Source organism: Borostomias antarcticus, assembly GCF_949987555.1.
Source record: "Borostomias antarcticus genome assembly, chromosome: 22".
Classification (NCBI taxonomy): Eukaryota; Metazoa; Chordata; class Actinopteri; order Stomiiformes; family Stomiidae; genus Borostomias; species Borostomias antarcticus.
In genome coordinates, this window is record NC_140255.1 from 19266077 (window position 1) to 19285541 (window position 19465).

General features: G+C 46.9%; 3 protein-coding genes across 7 annotated transcripts in view; 2 read left to right on the top strand and 1 right to left on the bottom strand.

Annotated features, from left to right (window-relative positions):
* LOC311323906 (uncharacterized protein) overlaps positions 1–19465 on the bottom strand; it is a 571429-nt gene that overhangs the window by 190018 nt on the left and 361946 nt on the right. The gene's annotated exons all lie outside the window — the stretch shown is intronic.
* Positions 78–8458, top strand: fam171a2b (family with sequence similarity 171 member A2b; the record flags this gene model as incomplete). The annotated part of the gene is made up of 8 exons (XM_084456240.1): positions 78–219; positions 2228–2455; positions 3007–3099; positions 4809–4967; positions 5540–5719; positions 5947–6060; positions 6427–6553; positions 6988–8458. The coding sequence occupies 8 exons, from the start codon at positions 78–80 to the stop codon at positions 8456–8458; spliced, it is 2514 nt and encodes an 837-aa protein (XP_084312366.1).
* Positions 11664–19465, top strand: part of grnb (granulin b) — a 16993-nt gene continuing 9191 nt past the window's right edge. For 2 of the 5 annotated variants that reach the window (XM_084456224.1, XM_084456228.1), the window contains exons 1-9: positions 11664–11796; positions 13028–13168; positions 13710–13847; positions 14243–14359; positions 15330–15477; positions 15995–16104; positions 16487–16616; positions 17130–17218; positions 18886–19048. In XM_084456224.1, the coding sequence (XP_084312350.1) occupies positions 13031–13168; positions 13710–13847; positions 14243–14359; positions 15330–15477; positions 15995–16104; positions 16487–16616; positions 17130–17218; positions 18886–19048 (1033 nt within the window). In that variant the 5' untranslated portion in view covers positions 11664–11796; positions 13028–13030. The remainder of the gene's footprint in view (positions 11797–13027; positions 13169–13709; positions 13848–14242; positions 14360–15329; positions 15478–15994; positions 16105–16486; positions 16617–17129; positions 17219–18885; positions 19049–19465) is intronic. The other 3 variants (XM_084456226.1, XM_084456225.1, XM_084456227.1) reach the window with 3 other exon arrangements.

The window sequence follows — 19465 nt, forward strand, 5'->3', positions numbered from 1 at the left end:
AGACGGACAATATCGTTGAAGCAGCATCCGAAGAAAAGGCATCCGCCACCCGAGGAGAAACCCTGGGAGAAATATGGATGTATGGCCGCCGGTTTGGGAATAGAGATGTGTTGTTTGGAAGGATGACACCTTTCTACATCGCTCGTTGGCTCCTCTTTATTTCCATCTCGACGGTTTGGGAGGCGATCGCCAAATCTCTTCCAGACCAGGGAGCGTTTGGTAAGCAGGCTCTCCACCATATGGGATGCAGCACAGAATGGGAGTGGTTGCATTTTTATCGCCTCTCTTCTGTTATAATCGAAACCGTTGCATCCAGAGGATCACTTAGGACTGGAGTGAGAATGATTTTTTTAATGCAATTAGTGAAAATAAAATGTCACTTTGTACTGTAGGAAGAAAATGATCCAAAAATGATCCATCGTGCATGGAAGCGTATCTCTTGAACAAACCTATTTGAACCAGTAGGCCTGTTTTTGTATTACGGAAAGAAAAAAATCTGACTACACAAAGGCTCTTTTCAGCGCTCATCACATTGGTAGATGTTACTTTATAAAGCATTGTCCTGTGTAGCTTACAGCATCACCTCAAACCGCATTAATAAGGCTCACATAGGCTATTCCTGATGTCATTATGCATGTATACTCGTGACACAGGATAGGCTCATTGAGATAAACACGGGTCGGGTAGGGAGGTTTTAATAGAGATAGCCGTGGGTCGGGTAGGGAGGTTTTCTATTCTACCAATTCCCGCATTCCAGGTCATGTAGCCTCCAGGACACAGGCCTTCACAATAGACAAGAAAAATGTGCTGCACCCACTCTGGCCAATGCCATTGCTGATGTCGTATATTTCAAATGCACAACTTTGAGTAAAGAAGTACTACTAAAAGTACACTACACTGATGTGTAGAATGTCAATGGCCTTCCTTCCTAGTGGTTTATCATGATTCTCAAGAATATGTGAATTCACCTCTTTGTAACACCAATAATCATATTCTGGATCAGCCCACGGTCTTGCAAACACATTTCTTGAAACAATGGGCCCCGGAATGATTGATTGCAGCTCTCTAGAATTTACACAAGAGGCTGTTTTGAGGAGGTTGTTTGAGATTCAAGAGGAGAGAAGAACATTTAAATGGCTCACAGCAGCTTTGTCGTGGTAAATCTGTGAATCTCAGGGCTTGTCTTTTAGACACAAATGGAAAATCTAGATGGTGTCAAATGCCAACCATACTTTTCCCTCTGCATGTTCATGGTAGCTCTCCACGACTGTCTGGTATGCATGTCTGCATTTCTCTCTCTCTCTCTCTCTCTCTCTCTCTCTCTCTCTCTCTCTCTATCTATCTATCTGTGTGTATCTCTCTATCTCTCTCTATCTATCTATCTATCTATCTATCTATCTATCTATCTGTGTGTATCTCTCTATCTCTCTCTCTCTCTATCTATCTATCTATCTATCTATCTATCTATCTATCTGTCTGTGTGTATCTCTCTCTCTCTCTCTCTCTCTCTCTCTCTCTCTCTCTCTCTCTCTCTCTCTCTCTCTGTGTTGGCTTTCATCATAATAACCCGACACTAACACACCTTATTCAGTAAACCAATCTGTTTTTTTATTGCTAGTCGATCAGTTGACAGGTGTGTCAGTGTTGAGCTATACAATGCATGCAGTACATATACTAGTCAGATACTCTCACACCCTGGGTCTGCTGTTAGGAACACAACACTGCACTGGATAATCTGTTTTTAAATGATAGAAGAACTTCAGTCATGGTTTTGTCCTCATAGTCACCAGTTTGAAGCTTTGGGCATAAGTGATCCAGTCAATTGATTTGAGTTAAGCTATGTGGTTGAATGTGGGAGAGTTACAATTAAACGTGTCCTCTCTCTTAAGGCACTTGACAGCTTTTACTATTGTGTGAATAAGAGACATCGCCTACACTCACATTAACACAGCATCTGACTGAATCCATTAGCTACATTGAATGGTTTGCAGTTCGATGGTTTGCAGCGCGATATGTACATGGGAAACACACAACAAGCCTTTTCTCCAGGAAAACATCTAAGTTTTCATCGAGAGGTTTTTGTTAGTGGACCTAATCAACTGTTAAGACTTAAAACACACACACACACACATTTTACACCTCAATTACTTGTATGTTTTTGTTAATATCAATAGCGCAATTATGTTTTCTAAGTCCGAAACGTTTTTCTATTGCTTGTATATTTCAGAGGTCCATATCAGAGTTCAGGTGTTTGACAACAGTGACCTCTCACCCTTGCCGAACGCTGACGTTGCGGTTCATGGGAACCAGTCCGTCTTGGCGTCCAGCAAGGCCGGCAGCGATGGCGTGCTCAGGGTCAACTTCCTGTACCGCCCGGGAACGTGGGTCATTATCTCGGCGTCCAAACAGGACTACGTCACCAACTCCGTCCCCTGGCACTCAAGCCGCATCCCCCGTAAGTCAAAAGTTCTGACTAAAATCTGCTCCACAAACTGTGCCCTTAGTTCTTCACAGATCTCCCAGGCCTGGATAGGTACAGTATAGTCAATGTAGCATATTGTTTACAGATATTGGATATAAACCCATACAAAGGAACTGGGCAAGGGACTGTCTGAGGGAATAACATGCTATGTTAGCTGCTCTTCTAATCAATTACTCAAATGCTATCAGTGTACTTTAATCAGCTACACTGATAAAGCTTTGATTGATTGATTGATTGATTGATTGATTGATTGATTGATTGATTGATTGATTGATTGATTGATTGATTGATTGATCTACTGTGAACCTCTGTGACTAGCATCATGTGGTCTATCTGTTTTAATGGAAGTTAGAGTTTATTGTGTCTGGAGCTCTTATGATCTGTCATGAGAGACCATGTCAACATTGTGTCTCCAGTGAGCTACTTGTCGATACCAACAAAAAAGACACAAACCCAACAGGCTGGAGCACTGAGGGGATAGTAGTCCAAAGCACTCAAAGGTATCTGTATGGTTTCCCTTCCAGTATATGCATCAGTTAGCCTCTACCTCCTAGTTCAGAGGCCAGGAACCCTCATCCTGTACGATGATGTCATCCAGGTGTTGTGTGGGTCCCCAGGTAAGAAGCTGATTGGTTTAGCCCGGTTCTTTTGTCTTCTTAAAATTATTCTACTGCATTCTTTTCATTTAGATTACTGCAGTGCAGAATTATATATATATATATTATGAATATGAATATATTGTTTTTATTCGTACAATGTTCAAGACATAAACTTGTCAAGCCTAATGAAAAAGCTTTGCAACTTTTAATAATGGAGTAATTTGCGCCCAGCTACATTTCATGTCAATAATCAATCTGCCCCCTGCTGAGGGAGAGTGGAAGTGCGTTTTCACCTTCCTCCTCTGTCCCGTCTGTTCCTCCAGAGATTAGTCAGCTCAACCTACATCGCTCTCTGTTATCTCCTGCCCCTGTTGCCATAGCAACAACTGCAGCAAACCCATGGAAACATCTTGTCCAGTCAAACTGTGAGAGTCAGAGCGGCAAGCAGCGTTCTGTCTAACATAGTCTACTGTAGCGTAGAGTGGTGGTAGTCCCAACCCTAGTCCCAGTCCCAGTGGTAGTCCCAGCCCTAGTCCCAGTCCCAGTGGTAGTCCCAGCCCTAGCCCTAGTCCCAGCCCTAGTCCCAGTAGTAGTCCCAGCCCTAGTCCCAGTCCCAGTAGTAGTCCCAGCCCTATAGTTCCAGTCCCAGTAGTAGTCCCAGCCCTAGTCCCAGGCCCATTGGTAGCCCCAGCCCTAGTCCCAGTCCCAGTGGTAGTCCCAGCCCTAGTCCCAGTCCCAGTGGTAGTCCCAGCCCTAGTCCCAGTCCCAGTGGTAGTCCCAACCCTAGTCACAGTCCCAGTAGTCCCAGCCCTAGTCCCAGTCCCAGTAGTCCCAGCCCTAGTCCCAGTCCCAGTGGTAGTCCCAGCCCTAGTCCCAGTCCCAGTGGTAGTCCCAGCCCTAGTCCCAGTCCCAGTGGTAGTCCCAACCCTAGTCACAGTCCCAGTAGTCCCAGCCCTAGTCCCAGTCCCAGTGGTAGTCCCAGCCCTAGTCCCAGTCCCAGTGGTAGTCCCAGCCCTAGTCCCAGTCCCAGTGGTAGTCCCAGCCCTAGTCCCAGGCCCAGTGGTAGTCCCAGCCCTAGTCCCAGTCCCAGTGGTAGTCCCAGCCCTAGTCCCAGTCCCAGTGGTAGTCCCAGCCCTAGTCCCAGTCCCAGTGGTAGTCCCAGCCCTAGTCCCAGGCCCAGTGGTAGTCCCAGCCCTAGTCCCAGTCCCAGCCCTAGTTCCAGACCCAGTAGTAGTCCCAACCCTAGTCCCAGTGGTAGTCCCAGCCCTATAGTCCCAGTCCCAGTGGTAGTCCCAGCCCTAGTCCCAGTCCCAGTAGTCCCAGCCCTAGTCCCAGTCCCAGTGGTAGTCCCAGCCCTAGTCCCAGTGGTAGTCCCAGCCCTAGTCCCAGTGGTAGTCCCAGCCCTAGTCCCAGTCCCAGTGGTAGTCCCAGCCCTAGTCCCAGTGGTAGTCCCAGCCTCTTGCCAAAAGGGGAAACCATGTAAGATACGTTCCAGTGGTTCTACCCACAGAGAAGCCATGTTTATAAACAATATGATCCGTATTTTCAGATGTAACTTACATGGTGTGAGTTCCATGGTCACCAACCCTAGATCTCAAACAGCTCAGTTTGCTGTTACCCACTCGCCTGCTGACCAACATTAAGACTTGTCTGGGGACTCTGAGATGAAGGAGTTCACCTTGAAGGAGACAGTAGATGTCAGTGGCCGTTTGTGCGTTTCTCTGTAGGCGCGCGGAATCAGCCATTGGTGCAGCTCCAGAGGAAGTCCCTGCAGCTTCCCGCCACTTCTAATTACACGGCGCTGTCGGCCGCCCTCACCACGGCCCGGAGCCAGTATGAGCTGGGGGGGTTCCCTTACCTGCTGGGCCAGGAGACCAACAGCTCAGGTCGGCAGCGGAGATCCTTAGAAATTATGTGGAAACAAATGCGAGAAACAAATTAATGCTATGAATGAGTAATACTACGATAACATTTTACTTACAATTTGATATGAGTACAGGTGCATCCCCAAAAAATAGAATATTGTGAAAAAGTTAATTATTTTCCGTAATTTAATTAAAAAAGTGAAACTTTAATGTATTCTAGATCCATTACACAAAGTGAAATATTTCAAGCCTTTTTTGTTTTAATCTTTATGATTGCACAGTATGTTCATTTATACACTCAATACTTGGTCGGTGCTCCTTTTGCACAAATGACTGCATCAGCGTGGAGCAACATGGAGGCAATCAGCCTTGAATTATTTCACTACATGTGTAATGAATCTATAATATATGAAAGTTTCACTTTTTGAATTCAATTATGGAAAATAATGAACTTTTCCACAATATTATTTTTTTTTGAGATGCACCTGTAGTCATGGTTATGCCGACAGCACTGTCCGGGCGGCCTGGACCATGATTTGGGCTGCGGTCGTATTGTGAACAGCGGCGTACAGTAACAAGCCTCTTCTGTGCAGGGGCAGAAACCGGTTGGACAGATCTAACAGCACTGGCTGTGGTCAGCGTCCAGATTTTTGACCGCGACGGCCGCGCCATGCAGGTGTCTGACCCGGTCCACGTCTCCGTGCCCCTGCCGTCAGACACCCGGACGCGTACCGCCACCAGTATCCCATCCTGGGTCTACCAGCCCAAGACCGGTAGGGACTAGCGTTCATGATCACACTAATGACAAAGTAGCTACATACAGAAAGGTAATACACGTTATAACCATATTGTAGAGACATACAGTAGGAATGGATGTGTAACGACACGGTAATACGGTTTAGCTACATAGGAAAGAAGGTAGTTCAAATACAACCTAAATGCGTTCTGTAATCACATAATGTCTAAAGCGATGTTTTCTGTCTTGGGTCTTCTTTTTCAGGACTTTGGGTCAGGAACGGCACCGGGTACATCAAGAAGGAGGGAACCCAGCTGATCTGGAACGTGGTAGTTCCTCAGCTGGGGTACTGGCTAGCAGCCTTCCCCTCGTCTGCAGGTAACTTCTACACGCTCTCGGTTTTTACATTTTCACTTAATTCATTTCTGTTCATTTTCCCTGCCACCATGACTTCAGGCAGTACCCAAAACAAACGTAGTACAATACATACCTGAGGAAAAAGAACAACTTAACAGTATCACAGCACATCCTGTACCTGAGGAAAAAGAACAACTTAACAGTATCACAGCACATCCTGTACCTGAGGAAAAAGAGCAACGAAGTCGCCCGCTCCCTCTCCTCTACCCCTTTTCACTCGAGGACATGAGCTCAAAGACCTGGAACACCCCGTAGTCAGTGCATCCACTCTACAGGAGTCAATAACAAACCAGATGAGCTCACCTCTGCTGTGCTTTTGTGTTCCAGGCGTGGGATTGGGTCACTCTGGCCTGAGGGACATCACCACCTACCACACCCTGTTCCTGCTGTCCATCCTGGGCTCGCTGGCCCTGCTGGTGCTCATCCTGCTCTGCGTGCTGCTCTACTACTGCAGGTGTGGGCAGCGTAGACGCAGGTCTCACTTTTTGGGCTTCTATAACAACACACAATGCATTGATCCTCCATTGAAACTGCCATTGGGACTCCAGTTACCATTACAATGCATGCAAGACACAGTGACCTTATGTATTAATACATCAGTATGTATTAATATTTATTTACTTACTACTTATTCTTAATATAGTATAGTAAATAAAGTATATTATGAATTATATATATAGTAAATATAGTAAAAGTAAAAAGGTAAAAAATAAAGTAAAAAGTAAAAGGTATATTATTATTATGTAGATGTTAGAAATTATTTTGATTATACAGAAAATAAGTTTGAAATTTCATTACAATTAACGTGTATCTGTGTCAGGAAATAGGAAATCCGATCCCCATGTGAGTAGTAATCAAGATTTCGCCTGGATGTTGTTTTTCCTTTAGACGTAAGTGTCTGAAACCACGGCGACAGCAAGCCAAGCCGCACCCCTCTACCCTGAATGGTTCGAAGCGAGACCAGGGCACATCCACCTCCCGTCTCAACCTCATCTGCGGCGGCCATGTTGAATCCGGCCCTTCTAATGACGCGGGCAAATCCGACTCATCCCCGTCGCGGGACTACCAGAGCTCGCGCGAAGAGTTCGCCAAGAACGTCCCGGCCCACAAGCTGCGACACTCGAAGGGGAAAAACGCTTCGGGACCCCAGAGGGGCGAAAGCTTCCCCATGAAGGTCACTCGCGCCACCGAAACCAACAACCTGGACCCCCCGCTGTTACACGAAGACTACTCTCGGAGCTACAGCCCGATGATGGAAGACAAGGACCCCGACTACCACCGCTGCCACAACGCCAACGACAACCGCGGTTACACCTCCGACCCCCCCTCCCCGCCCCGTTTCCAGGGTCACATGTCCGACAAGTCCGACAAGCCTCCGGAATACTCGACCGCTGACCACCTGGCCCGGCCCACGTCCCTCAACACTCAGCCGGGCCAGATCATCTTCTGCAGCTCCATCGACCAGATGAAGGAGAACATGTACAGGAGCATGGTCCCCACCCTGGTCATACCGGCCCATTACATGCGTCTGTCCTCCGAATTTTCCGGCAAAGACGGGATGGAGCAGCAGGACAAGGACGGGGCGCCTATGGGCGCTGGCCAGTCCCACCACCACCACGCCCAGCAGCAGTCCCAGCAGCAGCAGCAGTCCGGGTCTCAAGGGGACGACTCTGAGGAACCCAGCTGGGCCTCGGACTCGTCCGGCGGGCCGGTCAGGATCCCCGTCCTCTTCAACGACTCCACCATGGCCCAGATGAACGGCGAGCTCCACGCCCTGACCGAGAAGAAGCTCCTGGAGCTGGGTGTGAAGCAGCACCCCCGGGCCTGGTTCATCTCCCTGGACGGACGCGCCAACGCCCACGTGCGCCACTCCTACATCGACGTGGGCAACGACCTCAGCGGCGGCGGAGGAGGAGGCGGCCCCGGCGGCGTCCGAGACGTCAACCTCGACTCGTCCGCGGACGTCCAAGACCGGAAGGCGGCGGCGCTCCGGAAGGGCAAAGACGAACGGTGGGGGACCGGCGGGCGCAAAGGGCACGGCGGCGGCGGCGGGAAGACCTACTCCAAGCTGGCGTACCCGGATCACAGCGAGCCCAGCAGCAGCGAGGGGCGTCCGGTGTCGCCCGAGGAGAACTCCCTCACGCCTCTCCTGGACGAAGGGCCCTCGTCCCGGGGCTCCACCATCCCCAGGAGGGGCAGGAGCCGTGGCAACAGCAGCCGCAGCAGCAACAGCGAGAACCGCCGAGACTCCATGACCAGTCCGGAGGACGACCCGGACGACAAGGACGAGAACAAGAAGAGTCCATGGCAGAAGATCGAAGACAGGCCGCTCATGGTCTTTCACCCTAAAAAGTTGTGAAAACCTTTCCAAGCGGAAATTTGGTTTGGGAATCACACGAGGCAACTATCGCAAAAAAAGAGAAGAATACATATTAACCCGAGGAAGATGAAAAGCACAATCCAAGCTTGATTGAGTAAAAGTCGTTTTCAAATGCAACGTCGTGTCTCCTGTTGTGATCGGGTTTGGTGTTTCAGATCACCCTCCGTTTCCATTGTCGTGTTCACTGAGACCATTCGTTCGTTCTTCCCTGTATCCCTCAAGGTGAAGATTCCTTCTCGAGATTCCAATCACAAAACGAAGGTCTGAGCCATTGCTTGCTAACTTTGGAAATAGCCATCTTACAGAACAAAAACACTGTCGGTTGCATCGATCTAGAGCACTTACTAATATTGTGGTGATGGACGGAATTTACCTAGTATTGTTAATAGACTTTGAATTTTATATGGAAAAGATTGATTCATTGAGGATTGGACTGCCCTTTTTCCTCAATGATTGGACTACCCCTTTTTTTTGCCCCTCAATCGACTGGTGTTCTGCTTTATGAAGGCCCACTAGGAGGTTTGTAGATGTCGCCTTGGTCAACCCTGCTGGTCACCCCTTGATAACGACATGGAGATAACTCCTTTAGTCTGGAGGACACAAACGCAGCATCCCATAACCCAGATGTGTGGATTGTTTGTCATGTCTTTATTCATTTCTATATTAGAGATTTATATTGATTGATAGTGAAATGTTCTTTGATCTCCAGGTTGTGCATACTATATGACGTTTTAAATGTGAAATGTGCAGTGCTCCTTCAGGGACGAAAACAATTTTCAGTTCATTCTGTTGCTGTATTTATGTATTGTTATTCAAATATGATATAAATGATTTGAATTGTTGGTAGTTGTCATGCAAGACATCCTGTCATCTTGAGTTCATTGATTTATGAAGTAGTGATTTAAAACTGCCAAATCTGGCAAAATGATACATTCTGCCTTTCTCCTGTGACTTTTTCTCTTATTGTTGACTGAAACGTTTATTAATTTCCTGTAAATAGATATTCATTGGCATTTGAGAGAACCATTGGTATTGGTAGGTTGCATGCGTAATGAATGTATGAGATAAGCAGAAGGCACCGAAAGCTCACTCAAATATCTGGTCCGGTTCCGATTCAGAAACAGCGCTTACTGTACCTCCCAATCCCTGGACGTTTGTGTCGGTCTGAAAGCACTGGACACAATCCCAGAGCCTTCTAGAGGTGAATGGAACTATTGTGGCGCTACTGTCATCTTTTGCACATATTTAAGCCTTTCATGTCTGCACAACAGTCAAAGGAGTAATAGGGGTTAAAAATATAAAGAGTTAAACCTTCATAGGAACAGCGGGAGGGACTACACACTCCTCCACCAATCTTGGCTTGCTTTGACCATCCAACCGTGGATGTGCACGTGTGCTCTCTAATTGAGTAATGGGGCTTGTTTTGTTTGTTATTTGGACAGGTCCTAACAGCACCACTCTTCTCCTGTACAGTAAGTGCCTTTTTTCACATCGGGCTCAGTGATAGGCATGCAGGTTCTTTTTTTGTGTCAGTGAAGAAGAGTCATGACACCTAAACCAGTCTGTCAAAATAAACAGGTGCCAATAAGCACACTGCATCCTCTTACAAACACACACACAGAACTCTGAGGAGAGCGTCCCAGCCTAAAAGGATCAATGAAACATGCGCCCATTACATCCCTGTGTTCATACTGAAGGTCCTATACTGTTACCAAACTTGAAAATGGTCTGAGTTTGAAATATGTGAGGTTGTATGGTGTTGTATATGGGCTGTATGTGCATGTGATATGTAGAATAGAGTGTTTTTAATGACATTTTTGATAATGACCAGGATGTTGGCACAAATACATTGAATTAAGTTGCCAAACGGACTCATGCTTAGATGGAGTTTCACTGGATTTTCCGTCCACCTTTACAAATTCACTTCCGGTCTAACATGTTTACAAATACAACAGACAAATGCACTCTCACTGTAGCTAACATCAGCACTGCCTATGACAGTTTACAACTGTGAATCATATCTTCACAATGTAAATCGATTAAATGCAGTCACAAAAAATTATGCTGTAGTCCCCCCCCCCCCCCCCCAAAACAGAAGAATAGTTTTGAAAGAGACTGATAATGTAAAGCATGTCACAATCCATGGATGTTGCTCCAGACTTTGAATCTCCTACAGTACATAATGAAGAGATATACATTGAGATTTAATCTTCTAGACTCTTATGGCTGCATTACCAGACTATAGAGACAGAGTTGTGTAGTTCTTTTTTTGCAATTCCTTTGTTACCTAAATCGGTTCTTTTCAGCGGTTTGTTTGTTTCCAACAGTACAGTAGCTTGCTGTTCATAAGCCTTTGTCAGTTCAGTGCAAATTGAAATGTGATGTGGTTGACAGTTAGTTGAAAGTGGCAAGATAAACTATTGTCGAGTAATCTCCCCCTCAACTGTTCTTCTATAAATGTACGTCTTGGACCTAATGACATTATCATGAGTTGTGCAATTGTGGCTTCTCTTGCAGGTTTTGTGTGAGGCCTAAAGGTTTTTATCTAGCAAAAAAAGGCACATAAGAAATACATTTTGAATACTTATCTTTAGCCCACTCTGTGAGGTTTTTCCCTAAGGTTGTGAATTTGTGCCATCACAGTTTCTCAAGCAGCAATGTAAACTTGCGGATATGATTGCAAAAGCCATGACTATATCAATTTGATGTTTAGTTGACATCCAAGCCTCTGATTGCACATGCTCCTGAAATAATGCCATCGCTGGCCACTATCCACACCTACAGAAGAGGAAGAGACACCCTTGGTTAATGTGCATTCTGTGTTGAAATACATTTGCTTCATAACCCTTCAGCTGTTTTTAAACTGTAAATCGAATCTGTACATGAGACAATAGAAATAAACTTGTTTACACAGTCATTTCAGTATTCATGACTTTGTTTTTGTTTTTTAAAAACTTTTATTTAGCCAGGGGTGCCCACTGAGACCAAGGTCTCGTTTCCAATGGTGCCCTGGTTACACAACATCATAGACATTTAAAAAACACATCAGCATAAAGACAAAAGCATAATGTCAGAAGCCTTCCCTGATCTTGTGGGTGAGGACATCATGCCCATGGCCACAGTCACATGATAAAGGTCATGTGATCCCCAGAGAAGCGGTGTTGTGAGAAGTGGAAGAGGACCAACCAGCAACCAACCAGCAACCAGTTAGACCTCCAGCTTCGGATCATTTTAAACAGGATAATAGTATTACCATAACAACGTTAAACGTGACACGACTTCAATTAATAGGTCGGACCTGTCTATTAAACTCGAGGGTAAGTTTATGCTGTATTTTTGATCAAATATGACTACAGCTTGCAGTCTATTTAGCTCAGATAGCTAGTGCTAGTTAGCCAGTAGTGCTAGTCTCAGTAGCTAACCACCTTGAGGCTGTTCTGGTAGTTTTGCGGTCTTGGGATAACAAGCTAACAGCTAACAAGCTAGCTAACAGCTAGAACAAGCTTTATCTAGCTAGCTAACTGACTATGAGGTGCAAGCAAGCTAGCTTATCACTGCTATGTGGTGCAGTAGGCTAGCTTGCTACCTACTTAAAACTTATTGTGTGAATGTTTCGAGGTTACGAGGTTATTGTTCTCTCCCAGAGGCATTACCCTGTTGTTATAGCTAGTAGCTAGCTCACAGTGAGCTAGAGAGGTGTGTGAGAGATCCTACTGGCCAACCAACCAACCAACCAAGTAATTTAAGTGGTGGTCGTGTTTTTGTTTTGTAGGCAAGGCAAGGCAAGTTTATTTTTATAGCACATTTCAGCCACAGGGCAATTCAAGGTGCTTTACATGAGACATTAAAACAAAAAGCAAGACATTATAGACATTTAAAACAAAAGGCAGGACAAATTAAAAGCATTAAAACAAAAAGCAAGTAATTATAGACATTTAAACAAAAAGCAGGACAGATAGAATACAGGAATAAAAGTTACAGTGCAGTATACTGATAAACACAGCTCCTCTTAGAAAGCAGTGGCAAAAAGAAAAGTCTTCAGGCTTGTTTTAAAAGAACCAAGAGTTGCAGCAGACCTGCAGTTTTCGGGAAGTTTGTTCCAGATATGTGGGGCATAAAAACTGAATGCACCGATGTTCCTAGCTTGAATAACAAATCCGACCGAGACTCGTTCTCATTCTGTCTCAGACCTGCATACAACAGTGGTAAGAAACTCATGTTCACGATGACAAACTGAAAACGGGCTTGTTTTTCCTTTCACATGATTGTATTGTGTCTTTGTGTGTGCTGATGGATCAGATAACATGGATGATGTGTTAACCACCTGTGAATGTAGTGAAAGACTTGACCTAGTTTATTGGGCAATACTTTTAACGATCATATAGTGATAAAGAAGTGACGTGTTTTTATATGTTAAGTATCGGGTTTCAAGTTCGGATACGAACTGGCAAAGGACACAAACCTATAAACAAATTCTACATTTGAGTCGAGGTCGTTTTTTATTTTATTTTTAGGAAGCCTACACTTTACACTTGTCTCTCTCCTCAGACCATGCAGTTGGGGGTGCTGTGCCTGGCTCTGGTGGGCCTAACCTCAGCCCTCATCTGCCCTGATGGTGGAATGTGTGAGGATAGGAACACCTGCTGCAAGAACCCTTCTGGTGGATACGGATGCTGTCCTCTGCCCAACGTGAGTGACTGACCTGAGTTCAGCTTCAAACAGTACCTGTAGTACCTGTCAGGAAACGTTGACTTATTCTCAAGCTGTTTCAATATTTGCCATATCTCAAAACCAGTACTATTGACATTAATTAGGTAATGCAGGCGGTACAGCGGGTCGTCCAATGATCGTAGGGATCGGCGGTTTGAATCCCGGCTCCTCCTGACGACATGTCGAAGTGTCCTTGGGCAAAACACTGAACCCCAAATTGCTCCCAATGAGCAGGCTAGCACCTTACATGGCAGCTGCCGCCACGTGTGTGTGTGTGTGTGTGTGTGTGTGTGTGTGTGTGTGTGTGTGTGTGTGTGTGTGTGTGTGTGTGTGTGTGTGTGTGTGTGCGTGTGCGCGTGCGTGTGTGCGTGTGCGCGTGCGTGTGTGCGTGTGCGTGTGTGAATGGGTGAATGAGAGGCCTTCATTGTAAAGTGCTTTGGATAAAAGCGCTATATAAGTGCAGTCCATCTCCCATAGTACGTTTCTTCACAAACCATTAATAGGCCTATTTATCTTCTAGGCTGAGTGTTGTGAGGATCACCTCCATTGCTGCTATGAGGGGACAATTTGTGACCTGGTCCACTCCAAGTGCCTCAACAAGACAGTCTCTCTGCCCTGGCGGAGGAGAGTCCCAGCCAAGCAGCCTGCGTCCCTACAGGTAGAGACTATGGAACAGCATTCGTCATGATATGTAACTAGGCTAATGGTCTGTCAACATGCTGATGTTTGTCCTGCTGCTAGGTTAATGCATTATTTTATTTTATTATACAACCTTTATTTAACCAGGCAAATCATTAAGAACCAATTCTTATTTACAGTGATGGCCTGCACAGCACAAGCTTCTTGAGGGAGGGGGGAACGGGGGCTGAGAAAGAAATCAATACATGTACTGACAGCCTAACTTTAACAAATCATTAGGCTACATTATGCCGTTTTAATCTCATTCATTTTGAATTGGGGAGGGCGGCCCTCACTAATATGGATTTGGTTCCTATCTTGCTTCAACACATGACCGCTCCTCTCGTTGGTATGCGCGCCCCGTCGCTGCGCTAGCTACCGGAGGAGGGCGTTCAGGCGGTCGTTTGTCCTGACAAAGAGTCGGAGTGTCCGGACGACACCACCTGCTGTCAGCTTCGTGATGCCACCTGGGGCTGCTGTCCCATGGTCAGGGTAAGACGCGCGCGCACACACACACACACACACACACACACACATGGCACACTCCACACACACACACACACTCCACATTCTGTTTCCACATAGGTTGAGGTTAGCTGTTTCCTCACCAATAGCCTACATACATTTTGGTTGCCCAGTGTTTGTCAAAGGATGACGAAAGAACTAACAAGGACATGTGGGTGTATTAAATAAAAACCCATTAAAAGATTTATGACAACAAATCCCTATATGGAACATTAATTATTACAGCTGGTTATTGCAGATAAACCTTTGGTGCAAGGTTGTCCCTGTACGCTAAAATGTGTGTGTGTGTGTGTGGGGGGGGGGGGGGGGGGGTACTGAGATGATCAATGACTCATCAGCCAATCAGGTCCTTGTCTGACCTGAGGCCTCAGTAGACGAGTAGACCAGCGCTCCTCACTGCTAGCGCACGTCTTCACTCAGCTACGGTTGTTAACCCAATAAACGTTTGTGTAGAAGTTACGAGTCTCACATGACTCTTTAAAACGCTGTGGATTATTGTTTGCCATTGAGTCACAGTGATGTTGCCACAGTGAGGTGTAGCCAGCCAACAAATCCTGTTGTTGTTGTACACTAATGCTATTTGAAAACAGTCAGGATTGAATCATGCACATTGTGAGCTTCAACATTTTCAGATACTTATCAAACTCTTGTTTGTCTCATCCAGAGTGCTGCCAGCTTTCAAACATTTTCTTTTGTAGATATCCTTAATACACTGATATGTTGTAAAAAAAAAATAAATAGCAATTTCATATCCAGAGCCAGATGACATAGTCCCAACCAGCAAATATGAATTACAATTTACAATATGGTCGTTTAGCAGACAGGCGCTAATGTTCTTTGAGCTAGTTGGGGTTAAGTGCCTTGCTCAAGGTGCAAGGATGGTCAAGTGGCCTGGCGCCGGTCTTGAGCGGAAGTGTCCCCTGTCCGTCCCCTCCAGGCGGTGTGCTGTGACGACAAGATGCACTGCTGTCCTGAGAGCACCACGTGTGACCTGACCCACTCCAAGTGTCTGTCCAGTTGGGCGTCCTTCCCCATGCTGGAGAAGCTGCCAGCGAGGAGGAGAGAGGCCACGCCGGACCAGTCAGGTACTCTGATCGCGTGCCGTCTCAAGAGATCTCGCTTTATATATTAAATACTAACACCGCTGTTTTCTTGATGCTGTCCAGCATACAGTACATATATACATGTATACACTCAATCAATCAATCAAGTTGGATTTATATAGCGCCCTTCATGATACCCAGAGCGCTTTACAGAGTCCAGTATTCATTCAGACACAGTCATACCGGTGGTGGTAAGATACATCTGTAGCCACAGCTGCCCTGGGGCAGACAGACAGAAGCGTGGCTGACAATCAGCGCCTACGGCCCCTCCGACCACCACCAACATTCATTCACATTCACACGTCACTGTAGTTGTCCGCGAGAAGGCCTTTGTCTGTGTTGACTTGGGTAGTACTACTTACCTCCATGTCATTCAAGTCTCCGACCCTTAAGTTTGAACCCCTCACCAGTTCACTGTTCCCTGAGTGAGGGAGGATGTATGAAGAAGCCCTTTGTTGGCTCGCCTGTGTTCTTATGCTTGTTGGTCCCGTCTCTGCAGCGGTTAGCCTAGCATCAGTCACCTGCCCAGGCGGTAAGAGCAGGTGTCCAGACGGCACCACTTGCTGCCTGCTGACCACAGGAGAGTACGGCTGCTGTGGCTACCCTGAGGTGTGTATACACACACACACACACACAAACACACACACACACACACACACACACACACACAAAGACAGGAATCCTTGCACTACGTGGCGCACAAAGTCCATTTCATACTCAGGTGGATGTTTAATTACTAGGCGTTTGCTCATCAGGAGACTTGACAGTTTTGCACTGACTTACTGCTGTTGCTGAATGAGCCTATTTTATAGACTATAGGAATGGTTGTTGGGTTTCGGCTCACCTCTTGCCTTATTTTAGTCATAGGAACGGTGGTTTCCTGGAGCGTTTACACTCTCGGGCCACATTGTTTAGACGTCACAGTAATGGCGCCTTGATGTAATCACGGGTGACTGATTTGATTGGTTGGGGGGAACTGCATCACGGACAGGCCGTGTGCTGCAGCGACCACCTCCACTGTTGCCCTGGAAACGCCACCTGTGACCTGGAGCAGGAGAAGTGCACCTCCTCTGACACGCACGTCCCATTGGCCAGGAAGTTCCCGGCCATACCCAATGATGGTGAGTTGTCGTTACGGAACGATGGTGGTAAAGAACTAGTCTGTTTCTCTCTACGGGTGGAGATCTTTGAAGGAGGTTTGTCTTTTTTCAGTGCATAATATGTAATAATATAAGACGAAAGGCGTTGTGTTATCTTAGAACTCAAAGCACTGCTGGTGTCACTTGTTCTTATTGAAGTCTTTAGTGACGATGACAGGGATGTAGTTGGGTTACTTCCTCCTGACATGTCGCTTTGGATATCCGCTAAATGACTGAAGTGTAAATGTGAACGACAAGGCAAGTTTATTTGTATGGAACATTTCAGCAACAAGGCAATTCAAAGTGCTTTACATGAGACATTAAAAGCATCAAGACAAAGTGCAACACATAAAAGGTCATATAAAACGAAATGCAGGAAAAATAAAATACAGGAATAAAAGTTACAGTGCAGTGTATGAATGAATAATTATTTGATTTAATAGAAAGCGGCAAAGTGTGGGGTGAAAGTGTTAATGACGTCTGCCTCCCTCCCAGCGCTGTGTCCCGACCAATCAGACTGTTCTGAACTCAACACATGCTGTCAGATGACAAACGGCACCAGGGGCTGCTGCCCCATTCCCAATGTGAGTCTCCTGCTCTGCTCTACTCTGCTCTACTCTATTCTGCTCTACTCTATTCTGCTCTGCTCTGCTCTGCTCTACTCTGCTCTGCTCTGCTCTACTCTGCTCTGCTCTGCTCTGCTCTGCTCTACTCTACTCTACTCTACTCTACTCTACTCTGCTCTACTCTACTCTGCTCTACTCTGTTCTGCTCTGCTCTGCTCTACTCTGTTCTGCTCTACTCTGCTCTGCTCTGCTCTGCTCTGCTCTGCTCTACTCTGCTCTGCTCTGCTCTGCTCTACTCTGCTCTGCTCTACTCTACTCTGCTCTGCTCTACTCTGCTCTGCTCTGCTCTGTTCTACTCTGCTCTGCTCTGCTCTGCTCTACTCTGCTCTGCTCTGCTCTGCTCTGCTCTACTCTACTCTACTCTGCTCTACTCTGTTCTACTCTGCTCTGCTCTACTCTATTCTGCTCTGCTCTGCTCTGCTCTGCTCTACTCTGTTCTGCTCTGCTCTGCTCTGCTCTACTCTACTCTGCTCTGCTCTGCTCTGCTCTACTCTGCTCTACTCTGTTCTACTCTGCTCTGCTCTACTCTATTCTGCTCTGCTCTACTCTACTCTGCTCTACTCTGTTCTGCTCTGCTCTGCTCTGCTCTACTCTACTCTGCTCTGCTCTGCTCTGCTCTACTCTGCTCTACTCTGCTCTACTCTACTCTGTTCTGCTCTGCTCTGCTCTACTCTGCTCTACTCTGCTCTGCTCTACTCTACTCTACTCTACTCTGCTCTACTCTGCTCTGCTCTACTCTACTCTGCTCTACTCTACTCTACTCTACTCTGCTCTACTCTACTCTGCTCTACTCTACTCTACTCTGCTCTACTCTGCTCTGCTCTACTCTGCTCTGCTCTGCTCTGCTCTACTCTACTCTACTCTGCTCTACTCTGCTCTGCTCTGCTCTGCTCTACCCTGCTCTACTCTACTCTACTCTGCTCTACTCTACTCTACTCTACTCTGCTCTACTCTACCCTGCTCTACTCTACTCTGCTCTACTCTACTCTGCTCTGCTCTACTCTGCTCTGCTCTGCTCTGCTCTACTCTACCCTGCTCTACTCTACCCTGCTCTACTCTACTCTACTCTACTCTACTCTGCTCTACTCTACCCTGCTCTACTCTACTCTACTCTACTCTACTCTACTCTACTCTACTCTACTCTGCTCTGCTCTGCTCTGCTCTACTCTGTTCTGCTCTGCTCTACTCTACTCTGCTCCGCTCTGCTCTACTCTGCTCTACTCTGCTCTGCTCTACTCTGCTCTACTCTGCTCTACTCTGCTCTATCTACTCTGCTCTATCTACTCTGCTCTATCTACTCTACTCTGCTCTATCTACTCTACTCTGCTCTATTGTGCTCTACTCTGCGTTGAGTCCTGACTCGGTCACACTCTGATATGATTCACTGGTCTAAAGGAAACATATCAGTTGTTTTTAAGATGAGGAGGATTTTGCACCGTATAGATTTTCAGGGTTCAGGGGGGAGTTGGACCGTATAGATTTTCAGGGTTCAGGGGGGAGTTGGACCGTATAGATTTTCAGGGTTTAGGGGCCAGAGGTTCCCTTTTAATTTGGTTGCATTTGATATTTAACTAGTTAAATAAACTATACTTTATTGAACTAATTCCTGTGTTCCGTGTCTTCAGGCTGTGTGCTGTCTGGACCACATGCACTGCTGTCCAAAGGACACCACATGTGACACAGCCCTCGGCGCTTGTGTGTCGGCGCACGGTGAAACCATCATGGCCACCAGGATCCCTGCCAGAGTCATAGCGCCCACGGCCCTACAGCCCACAGGTCAGCCCACAGGTCAACCCACAGGTCAGCCCATGGCCCTACAGTCCACAGGTCAGTCCACAGGTCAGCCCACAGGTCAGCCCACAGGTCAGCCCACGGCCCTACAGCCCACAGGTCAGCCCACAGGGCAGCACACAGGTCAGCCCACAGGGCAGCCCACAGGGCAGCCCACAGGGCAGTACACAGGTCAGCCCACAGGTCAGCCCACAGGTCAACCCACAGGTCAGCCCACAGGTCAGCCCACAGGTCAGCCCACAGATCAGCCCACAGGTCAGCCCACAGGGCAGCCCACAGGTCAGCCCACAGGTCAGCACACAGGTCAGCCCACAGGTCAGCCCACAGGGCAGCACGGCCAGCTAAGACCAGCGTCACCTTCATCTGTTACGATCTCCCTGAGATGAGCGCACGGTTGGATCGGACCCCTTATTG